Genomic DNA, 11,487 nt, shown 5'->3' with positions numbered 1-11,487 from the left:
CTATTATAGAGAGAGGGCAAATAGCAATATTAAAGTATTTCCTCTAATTAATTCCCTTTTAATGTGCACTGGGCCACTAGTATGCCTAATAATGATCAAGATGTTCCTATAGATAAATGTCTAGCACAGTGCCTGGGCTATGGCAGCACACAAACCCTCACGCCATTTCCATATCCACTCCCCATACACACACACACACACACACACACACACACACACATGTCCATTACAACTTCTCTGTGAGATCCCAAAACACAGAAGTTCTGGTCGTAGTGCTGCTTTAGAAGCCATGTGAATTTGGGCACCTTGCTTCACTTCTCTGGATTTCTATTCCTCATCTACAAACGTGAAATCAGGTCATTGTTCAAAGACAAAATGGCTCCTTGGGTCTCTCGAGGATGGAATCTGCCAGGCCCTGGGACAAAGGGGCCGGGTCTCCCTGAGGTTGGGTGATGAGCAAGCTGGAGGAACAGCGTGGGGCAGCCGACACCTCCTACACCACCAGGCCTGGGGAGGCAGACACACGTGACAAAGCGTCACTTTATGGGCGACAGACTCCTTTTGAACCTCCAGGCTCCTTTCCAAAGGTTTTATTGGGCCTTTTCACTTGTACATCATTTGGGTTAAGTTTCTGTGTTGGTCCAGGATTCAGCCTCAAGGGAGAATGAAGAGCGAGGACACTGCCCAGCCTACCTCCCTCCATTTGAGAGCTCCTGGTCACAAGGGTATGGCTCATCTCTGCCATCTCTGACCCTCACATGTGGCTGTCCCATCCGCTCAGCCTCAGCTGCGGCCCAGAGTACTATTAGCTGCACGCCAGGGGTGGTCCAGGCGGTGCTTTCGGCTGCATGCAAGGAGCTGGAAAGCATTCCAAACCAGTCTGCGCCCCCCCTCCCTCCCAGAAAAGAGGGCAGATGCGTGGGGCCGGGGCTGGCAGCTGGAGCATCACTTGCAGGTGGCGTAGTAGAGCACCCGCTCATTGATGTAGTCGCGGATCTGCTCCACGTGCTTCTCCAACCCCGTCAGGTCCGCGGAGCGAAGCATGATGGCCTGGCTCCCCTGCAGCAGCTCCGACTCCATGACTGAGGGCAGATGGAACAGCAGGGGGAGGAGGTGAGGCTGGTGAGACCCCCAAAGACTCCCAACCCTTCCTTCTCCTCCCACCCACCTAGAGGCAGCACCTGCAGGAGGAATCACTTCTGGGGAGCTCCATGCCCCCCCCCAACCCTATCCCACTGTTGGAGAAACAAACATGGCAGAGGCCAGACCCAGGAAGCCTTTGCCCCACTTATCCCATGGCCCCTACCTACCCTTCTCCTCTGCTCTGGGCTCCCTCAGTTGTCCCAGACTAGTGAGGGAGGCCACTGGCGCCAAGATTAGCACCTGCTGCTGTTGGACCCAGAGAGCTGCCACCCCACCAATGATCCTCAAGTGAAGAGCTGGCTGAGTGACCAGAATTTCTCCCCAAAGTGCCACTCCGGATAAATCCAGTCCTCTCCCTGCAGTCCATTCTGCACACCACCACCACCAGGCTGTGCAGAGAGGATCTGAAGGACTCCAAAGTGGCCTAGTCTAGCTGGTCTCTCCTGTCACCCTAGGAGGAGACCCTTTACCACATTCATGAGAGCTGAGACCCAGCCTCAGCTGGGCTTCTCCAGGAATAGGGAGGGAGTGCACTGCCTCCCTAGGCTCCAACATTAGGCATCTCTAGTTGTTTAAAAAAAGACTAGTCGCCCTAGCTGGTTTGGCTCAGTGGATAGTGTCAGCCTGCAGACTAAAAGGTCCCGGGTTTGATTCCGGTCAAGGGTACATGCCCAGGTTGCAGGCTCCAACCCCAGTGAGGGGCATGCAGGAGGCAGCCGATCAATGATTCTCTCTCATCATTCATGTTTCTGTCTCTCTCTCCCTCTCCCTTCCTCTCTGAAGTCAATAAAAATATATTTTTAAAAAATAAAAAAAGACTAGTCATTAAGCCAGAATCTGATCACTTCTTGTTTATTATACCCATCGTTCCCAGTCTATCTCCTGGGGACATAGGAATATATTTGCTCTGCCTCCCACATTGCAGTCCTTCAAATGTCTGAGGCTCATCTTCTCTAGATTAAACCTCCTTAATTCCTTCATCCATTCTTTATTCGATGTAGTCATAGAGCCCTTCCCTACCTCCCAACCCTGGTCACTCTCCCCCTGATGTTTGGTTTGTCACTATCCTTTCTGAAGGTGTAGCAGCCACCACTGAACACCACCCCCAGGTGAGATCCTATCAGCAGAGTGCGGCAAGGTTGTTCCTGGGCTGACATTCAGCTGGTGAGCACTCATGTGGGCCTATGGGCTGATAAAATATTGACATTTGAACAGCTGCTGGCCTGTTCCCAGTACCCACCCTTAGGGCCCCTATGCATGATCATCCTATAATCTTGTAATAAAGGTAAATTCCTGCAAGCAGCTAAACGGCTGTCCCAAGGCTAGAACCTGAGCTTTTTCTGATTGTTAACAGCATGACACACTTACATCGTTTCTAAATATTTTTAATATCATCCCTGAGCCAGTATGTATTTTGGCTGCTTTATATGTGTTCACTCTTTGCCAGTAACAATGCATGGCTGACTTATGTCAAGGTTACAGTTACTCAGCACTCAAGTCATTTTCAGGTGAGTAACAACTCACACGTGCTTATCATTTACTGGTTAATAGAGTGTTTTCACTACATTAGCCACTGAGAAGCCAGGCCTCACTTGTGCTGTCCTTGTGGGTTTAGGCCCAAATGAGGCCAGAGGGAAGATGACTTTTCTCCTTATTTAATTTCATGGTGTTTCAGCCCATCCTTTTAGACGTCTGAGGTTGCCTAAAACACTGGTTCTCTTATCTAATGTATTCACTATCTGTTATACACAGATTTGATTAGCATATTCTTTATCTTCATATGAAACATCAATGGACAAGACCGGGCACCCACTGACCCAGCTCCTGGCTCCTCCATCAAGGTCAATTCCTCTCACCTCAGCCTAAGATCTGGCTGATCACATCTATTTACTGTTGACCCAACAGCCCAACCTTCTCCATAGAATCCACCTGGTTAGCCAAACAGATTTTTGTCTGTTTCTCTGAAATTCAGAGAAACTGTTTGAGGCGTGCGCTGGCACACCCGTGCAGCAACCCCATCAGCATCACATCTTAGAGACAGAGCCTGGTCCCAGGAAATCCCTGTCCTCCTCTCTGAGACACTCAAAACCCTTTCGAAAGCTCCTTTCATTACACCTCTGCCATATTTGAAAACCCTTGAAAGGTCCCCTACAGCCTCCAGGGCTGAGTCTGCCTCCATCCTGGCATGGAGACCAGGCGCACAGACCCAGCTGCACGGACCCCTGCTACTTCTCTCCATCCCACCCTGAGCCTCATCAGCCCTCCTCTCCTGCTGGGTACTCCTGCCCCATCTTCAGAACATGCCTCATCCTTCCCGCCCACCCTGTCTTGAGATACCTCCCTTCTTCACAGCCTCTCCCATGTCTACACATCCTTCAGGCCCATGTCTAATCTGATCTGCTCTGACCATCCCTTACTGAACATTTCTCTGACATTGTTTAGTCTCTGAATCCCCAGACCTCTTATTATTTGGGATCCTATCATAGACCCCCATATGCTATTAAATACAGTGCCATGCACCTCGTGTATAATAGGAAGAGTGGTTATATCTGGATTGCAAGCTTCTTGAAAACAGGCCACGTCGTATGAACATCTCTACATTCCCCCACAGCCCCACCATTGTGGCCCATACTTACTATGTGCTCAGGAACTTGCGACTGACCTCGCTCCCTTAGTACCACGAGCTCCAACAAGACTGAGCCTCAGAAGCCCTGGGATGGGACCAGCCCTCACCTCTCATCCTGTCCATCATCTGCATGGTTTCCCCAAACAGCTCCTCTGCCTCCATCTTGACGTTCAGGATGCGGTTGCCCTGCTCCCCCAGAGCAGGGCCCTGACGCAGCCGTTCCTTCAGCTCCGCATATTTTCTCTTTATTATGTCAAATCCCTGAAAAAGGTAGAACATTCTCTGTCACAATCATCATCATCATCATCCAAAGTCCTAAAGGCCTTTGGCTAGAGCACTTGATGTCATCCAAATCAACATCGAGGGATAAGGCACCACCTAATATCCCCAATGGATTGGTTTTGCCTATAAAAAAACAACAACCTAGGCCATAAGCTATCTTAAACTTCTTCTGAATGTCCCTCCCTTCATCTATAGTGCCTGTCACTTCCCACTCACCTCCAGCACAGTGTCGGGCATATACTTGTCCCTTAGTAGTATTTGGCAGCTTGGCCATTGTACCAGGACTAAGTACTAACGTTCCTGGTACACTGAGAACATTGAGAATGGCTCTTGGATCTTCTCTCTGGTCTAATACTGGCCAGAAAGAGAGGGGGCTCTCAGGTTAGGCTAAGTCAAGAGTGTGTCCGGGCTGGGCAGCCATGACAGGGACAAGCTCTGGATCGGATGTCAAGAGACTTGCTTTGTGCATGGAACAGAGTGCAGAATCTCAGAGGGAAGGCGGGGGTGTGTGTGTGTGTGTGTGTGTGGCGGGGCGGGGTAGAAGGAAATCAACCAAAGACCTTGTGTGCCTATATGCATAACCATGGACACAGACAATTGGGTGCTGAAGGCCTGAGGCGAGGGCGGAGGGCTGGAAGGGGTTAATGGGGGGGGGGGGGGGAGAGGACATATGTAATACTTTCAACAATAAAGAATTAAAAAAAGAAAAGACACCTGCGTTGCAGATGAGCTTTGCTTTGGACAAAGTAACCATTTAATCTGCAAAAGGAGAAGACTGGACTAGATCGTGTCCAACATGTCTGAGTCAGCTACGACCAAGGCAGCCAGGAGTAGAATTCAGATGTCTGGCCAGATCTGGGTGAATCCTGAAGCCCCTTCTGGTATTCTAGAATAACTGTCATTCTACTTGCTCTTGAGCCCATGGTCCTACAAAGTGTACAAGTATCTCCTAGAGAGTGCCCTCTCCTGCTCGCAAGCCCCCCACTGCTGTGCTTCCTCAGGCCAACTGTGACCTCTCTGTACCTCCTGGGCACTCAGCGCCTGCTGGTTGGCGCCCTCCGCGAGCTGCTGAGCCTGGGCCGCCTGTGCCCGCTGCTGGCTGGCCTGGAGGCGGAGCTCCTCCATCCGTGCTCGGAAGCCGCCCAGCTGCTCCGTCATGCCCGTCACCAGCCTTTCCGCTGGCCCCAGCACCTGCTGGACCTTTGTGGAAAGAGGGAGACCTGGTTCAGTGGTGGGTCTCACAGGCTGTGATCTTGATCCCTCCTTTCTCCAACGCACCAGGAAGCTACAGCTTTCTCCAGCCAGAACACCCCCACCGCCCCCTCCCAGTCCCCGGTCTGTCCAGGGCATCCGGCCTCCCCCTTCTCCAGCTCGGCGACCCCACTCCTTGCTGCACCTGGCTCCAAGGCCCAAAGCCGGGTTCAAGGCTACAACCCTCCTTCTTCGGGGCCTCGACTCGGATTCCATCCAGGTCACTTTCTGGCATCTTCTATGCCTTGTGCCTGAATCTGTTTGCTCATCCCCAAAATGAGGGAAGGAGGCCATGACAGCTCACCTCAGCAACCCTGTCCTGGATGAGCCGAAGGGAGCGGCTGGTGCCCTGCATGGTGCCCTGTGCTTCCTGCAGTGCCACGCTGCCCTGGCGCAGGTTCCCCACCACGTCCTCCACCTGGCCCTCCACTGCGTGCGCCCGGCTCCTGGGGCCGACGGGGCAGAGGGGAGAGAATGCGTGGACAGGAATGAAGAGGCGAGTGGTTCTACCCACTCGCCAGTCCAAGAGAATGTTCTTCCCAGCCAAGACAAGGGAGAACCAACTCAGTAGCTTTTCCATGCCAGGCCCCCACCCAGCAGACATGATGAATGGGAGGTTATGTCAGAGACACCCCGTGGGCATGGTTTCCCATGTGGATGGCAAGGGTCCCCTTGAGTAAAGTTCTGTTGTGTCTCACGTTGCCATCCCCCACCACAGTGAGCACCCCCTCCTGTCTCCCAGCCCCCCTGCACCCCTCTGACTCGGAGAGCTTCTTCTCTCACTTCCAGCAACAGACTTGGGGAGCAGGACGCCAGCCCAATCCGGGGCAGGGAGGAGGAGTTCAGGCCCAGGGCCCTACCTGGCCTGTTCGGCCTCGGCCTGGAGCCTGCGGGCCCGAGCAATGTCCTGCTTGGTCTGGGACAGCACCAGGTCCACGTTGGGGAGCCTGGCTGCGATGGCCTGGATCTCATTCATCTTCCGCAGGACCGTGGCCGAGTCTGTGGGCAGCCACAGGGCCAGCACCGCCTCGCTGACCTCCTGGATGGTGGCTGCGTCGGTGTCAGGGTCTAGAAGGCAGCCGGTGGTCAGACTGGGAGAGCCCCGCCACCTCCCCCAAGGTCAGAGGCCTCTCTGGGCTGAGCGGCACCCATGGGGGCGGGGGCACCGCTGGGGCATCTCGCCTGGTGCCCCAAGGCCCTGCTGCCCCCTCTCAGGCACACTCAGCGGCCCATTCTCTGAGGGTTTCCGGAATGTGGGAAGATGACTGTTGGCACAGCTGTGACAACTAAGTGTCTGGTGGCACAGGAAACTGCAGGCTGGGGAGAAGGAGGTGGTGCCAGACAGCTGGTCCTGCACAATGCCTGGAGCACAAACATAATCAGCCCTAAATTGGGGAGGGCGGCCAGGAACTGGAACTGCTCCCTTGGCAATACGACTCCTTCCGCGTGCTCCCCCTCAGACCAGAGTGCTCCTTTTGGCAAAGGCAGATGAAAATGATCAGGTCTTTGCTCAAAGGTCACCTTCTCAGAGAGGCCAACCCTGGCCATCCAATCTCAGATCACAACCTCCACCCTACACTGACCCTCCTTACCTTCCTTCTCTGCTTATCTTTCCCTGCCTTATCACCACCCACATGCCAACACATAGCTCCTTTATCTGGTTTTCTGTCTCTTTTCCTACTAGAACCTGAGTTCCATGAGGGCAGGGTCTGTTTCATCCACAGCTCTATCCCCAGCCCCTAGCACAGTGCCTGGCAGGTGGGGTCACTCAGTGTTTGCAGAGTGAATGAATGATTGCAAGGGCTCCAGACTCAGCCTCCCCACTGCTAGTCGAGCAACCTGGGGCAAGGCAAATGGCCTCTCTCAGCTCAGTTTCCTGATCTGTGAAATGGGAATAACCATCCTCAACCTGAAGGGATGAAATGACACAATCAAGTAGCAAGAATTTTACAAACCATCTCTGGATCAGAGAGTAAGCTCAGAAGTACAGAGAGAGCATCCCCTCCCCATCTCTCCCTGTTCACTTTTACAGATCCCACTGCTATTGACGGGGTCGGGAAGGGAACGGGGCGCCTACCTACCCAGCTGGTTTGCCCTGAACTTGAACTCCTCTGGGGCCCTTGGACCCAATCTAAGGGGTCTGGGATAGGCTTCCTAGAGAGTAAGATACCTGGAGAGTTCCTAGAGGATGAGTAGGAATCAGCAGGTAAGGAGAAGTGGGGCAGGGAAGACAATCCAGGGAGAGGAAAAACATTAGCAAAGGCAAGGAGGCAAGAGTTGTATGTGTGTGCGCTCATGCTTGTGTATGTGCTCATGCTTGTGTGTCCGTGTGAACTATGGAGTAAAATGAGTCCTCTGCACTCCCTCCAAGCTGGATGCCCATTGGCAAGTTACTTAGCCTCTCTGTGCCTACAGTCCTCATCGGCAGAACGGTAGGCAATCGGGATGGAATGATGTAATACATGGGAAGCACTTAGAACAATGCCGGGCACTCAGTAAGAACTCAGTAAACCTGAACTATTGTTTTGTCAGTTCCATTTGAAGATTCAGGAAAGGTGACACCCCCTCTTCCCCAAGGTCTCCACCCCCACACTGTAACCCTGAGTGCCAGCTGCAGCTAGACCCATACCTGCCGCACCAGGACTCTGGAGACCAGACCTGCCATGGAGACTGAGAACTGTCCTGGGCCCCTCCTTCTCTCTGCCCCTGGCTCTGTAATAGGACTTGACCTGAGACACAAGTATAACTAAGAGGACGAAAGTGGCCCCCAGCCCACAACTCCCTGCTGTTCATGTGAGCCTTGCACCCTGAGGACAGACTTGGTCTGAGTCTGAGCCCCAAACTTTGCCCTGCCCCTCTGTCCATGTTTGTCGGGCCCCATCTCCCTGCATCCCCAGGTAATTCTTCCCCACTCTGGGGCTCCCTGGGAGGACGGCTCCAGCATGACCCCAGAGAAGCCAGGGGACCTCAAGGGATCCTTTCTGCCCCTCTCTGACCCAATATCAACTCTCAGGAGGGGGCTTCAGCCTGTTTGGAGCAAAGACAGTTCAATAGTAGCAAGAAGAACCACTGTCGTCATACCAAGCCCTCAGCTCCTTTTAACGAGGCTCCCAGCCAAGCAAATTCCCTGGCGGGGACCAGAAATCTAATAATATCAACTCATATTCCTGAGGCACCTTTAATTTTTCAAAACACATTTTACATCAGTGACTCGATCCCCGGAATACACTTGTGAAATACTACCTTCCCAGTGTGCAGAAGCAAAAGAGGAGGCAATGCGAAGAGCGACTTGTCCAAAGTCACCAGGTTCCTGCGTCCCGTCCAGGGAGCTCTGCACTCCCCAGGTGGCGTGGGAGGGGCTCTGGTTCAGTTATTCATGCAACCAGCGTTGGGTGTCTGGCCTTATCCTAGGTGCCAGTGACATAGAGAACAAGACAGACAGCCATCCCTGCCCTTTGGAGTTTAAGGTCTAGTGGGGAGACAAACAATTCACTCCTGGACGAATGGATTCTAGAACACAGGCTCGGAGCAACGTGATGAAGGTCGGGTGCCAAAGGGGAATGGGAAGGAGGGGTGGCCCAGGTAGGACAGCCACGGAAGCCCTCCCTCTCCCCCCGCACAGGAGATGATATTTAAGCTGAGACCTGGAGGGCAAGAATCCGCAGCCTTGGAGCGAGCACGCCAAGCAGAGAAAGACCAAGCAAAATTCTCGAGACAGGCAGGAGCCTGGCCTGTTCAAGGTCATCAGTGAGCAAAGCAGGAAGACACAGGGCCGCCTGCCCTGGAGGTGAGCAGAGGCCACGATAAGGAGCTGGGAGTTTATTGCAAGAGCAAGGGGAAGCCAGGGGAGGATTTTAGGCATGAGTGGGATCCCACGAACACATTTTTTAAAGATGTTTTGTTGAGGACAGGCCTGAGGGAGCCAGAGGGGAGGTGGGAGCAGCCAGCCAGGGGACTGACAGGGCCTGGCCCAGGTGGCCTGGAGGCAAGGGAAGGAGGCACTTGGCTGACCTGCCAGGACAGCAGGAATGGAAACATCAGCCCAGGGCTGGGCAAAGGCCAGGCTCACCTGAGAGGAAGTCCCGGACCTGCTGGATGAGGAGCCGCGTGCGCCTGACATCCTCCTCCATCTGGGAGCGGCTGGTGCTCACCTGGGTCTCCAGGCGCTGAGCATCTGACTGCACCTGCGAGGCGGCCTCCTCGGCCGCCCTGATCTGCAGACACGCGCTCCAGGTCAGCGATCATCAGAACCCCAGGAGAGCCTCCCGCAGACCCCAGGGTTCTGAGGACACCCGCTACCCAACATCTGCCTGGGAAACATTTGTAACTAACTCAGTTTGGTCCCAGAGAAAAGGGGTGTGGAGTCAGGTTTTTTTTTTAAAGCCCAAAATGTTGGCACCGAAGTCTACTTCTCACTTGTTGTGCGGCCCGGGACAAGTCAGGGGATATCTCTGGTCTGTAAAAAGGGAATTGCCCTCCCCAGGGAACTCTGTCCTCTCTTCCCGCTCCTTCGGGTGCCCACCTCGCCTTGGTCGCACCTACCATCTGTCTGGTCTGCTGGAGCTGGGCGTTGAAGCCCCGTAGCTGCTCGGCCACCTGCCCCGCTGTCCGGAAGGCCCCACCGGCCTTGGGGAGGGTGCCTCTGCAGTGGGAGCCGCAGGCTGTGCCGTTGTCTCGGGGGCAGAGCTCACCAGGGCACGCTCCTGGGGTGCAAGGTGTCAGCCTGGAGCCCCCACAGAGCTGTGCAGAGAGGGGCCATCAGAGGTACCCAAGGCTCCTCAACAACCACTCCCATCCCACACAAAGAGCCAGACATCTCCATGGCAACTGGGCACCAGAAATCTGTTTCCTTGGCAACAGTTGAGCACACCGTGAGGGGCCAAGGGTCAGGGTGGGTGGGGGAGTGGGGTAGATTCACATTGCCCTAACAGGAAATGCATACAAGTAGTTGGTGTGTGACAAGCTGGGGTGTGTGACAAGCTGGGACCGGGCCTCTGGGAAGTGGGGCCCCATGCCATGCCTCACCTTGTTGATGGTGGGCGTCAGATCAGGCAAGGAGGCCATCTCCAGCTTCAGGGCTGCGAGCTGGGGGCCCCCGGCTCCTCCTCCGCCTCCCGCCTGCTGCTCCAGCCTCTCAGCCTCTCTCCGGCTGTCCCTGACTTGGAGCAGCCGGTGGGAGCTGTCCGAGACCTGCTGGCTGGCCTGGGATGACCGCTGGTAGGCCTCGGTCAGCATCCGGAAGGCTCCTGTGGGAAGAGGAGAGGGAAACTGAGCCACCCTGGACCGGAGGTCTGGAGATGGAGGAGCAAGAGGCGAGGTGTGGTGTGGGCGTGCACACGGCTAAGTTCCCCCTCCTCACCTGAAGGGTCGGCACCGCTGATCTTTTCAAACTGCTCCCTCTTATTCTGATACAGAACGAGGAGGTGATTGAAGCTCCTGTCCAGCGTCTCCAGGTCTCCGGGGAGGGACAAGGTCTCCTCCTCCAGGGACAGAGCGGGCTGCAGGTCCTGCAGGGTCCGCCTGAGATGCGAGAGGAGTGCACTAACATATAGGAGGGGTTGACTCCCCAGAAACAGCCCTCCTTTTGGAGAAACTGCTACCAAGTCAGGAAAGACAGAGAGACCTTCAGCAAAGGCAATGGGACGTGGCCGCCACAGGCTGAGGATTCTGCTGGGCAGAGGCTGGGAGGGCAGCCTAACCTCCCTCACTCCATCCCTCTGCAGGCAGGTCCAGAAAAACCTCTCCTTCCCTGACTGCTGTGCCCCCGACATCCCCGACTCCCCTGCACCTTGACTGTGACCCCGACATAACCGACTCCCCTGTACCTTGTCTGTGACCCCAACATTCCCGATTCCCCTGCACCTTGACTGTGACCCCAACATTCCCGACTCCCCTGCACCTTGACTGTGACCCCGACATTCCCGACTCCCCTGCACCTTGTCTGTGACCCCGACATTCCCAACACCTCTGCACCTTGATTGTGACCCTGGCATTCCCAACTCTCCTGCACCTGCCCACAGCTGGCTCCCTTAAGGGGCACCCCGACCCTCCTCCTGGGGTCCCTACAGGTTGACCTCAGCCACCACCTGTGTAACTGAGGCACCGAGGCTCCCCTCGGTAGCCACCCTTGCCCACTGAGCTCCTACAGCTGCTGCCCGCTGGCTGTCTGCACCTGAAGGGGGTCA

General features: G+C 54.9%; 1 protein-coding gene across 1 annotated transcript in view; it reads right to left on the bottom strand.

The window, feature by feature from the left end:
- Positions 1-575: 575 nt before the first annotated feature.
- Positions 576-11,487, bottom strand: part of LAMB3 (laminin subunit beta 3) — a 35,426-nt gene continuing 24,514 nt past the window's right edge. The window contains exons 15-23 of the mRNA XM_008146014.3: positions 10,662-10,822; positions 10,328-10,548; positions 9,845-10,042; positions 9,372-9,516; positions 6,163-6,370; positions 5,607-5,748; positions 5,075-5,251; positions 3,877-4,030; positions 576-1,082 (exon numbers count right to left, since the gene is read on the bottom strand). Of these exons, the coding sequence (XP_008144236.2) occupies positions 946-1,082; positions 3,877-4,030; positions 5,075-5,251; positions 5,607-5,748; positions 6,163-6,370; positions 9,372-9,516; positions 9,845-10,042; positions 10,328-10,548; positions 10,662-10,822 (1,543 nt within the window). The 3' untranslated portion in view covers positions 576-945. The remainder of the gene's footprint in view (positions 1,083-3,876; positions 4,031-5,074; positions 5,252-5,606; positions 5,749-6,162; positions 6,371-9,371; positions 9,517-9,844; positions 10,043-10,327; positions 10,549-10,661; positions 10,823-11,487) is intronic.

The sequence above is a fragment of the Eptesicus fuscus genome, chromosome 22 (genome assembly GCF_027574615.1).
Source record: "Eptesicus fuscus isolate TK198812 chromosome 22, DD_ASM_mEF_20220401, whole genome shotgun sequence".
Lineage (NCBI taxonomy): Eukaryota > Metazoa > Chordata > Mammalia > Chiroptera > Vespertilionidae > Eptesicus > Eptesicus fuscus.
The sequence above is the reverse complement of the archived record's forward strand: the minus strand, read 5'-3'. Positions and strand labels throughout refer to the sequence as shown.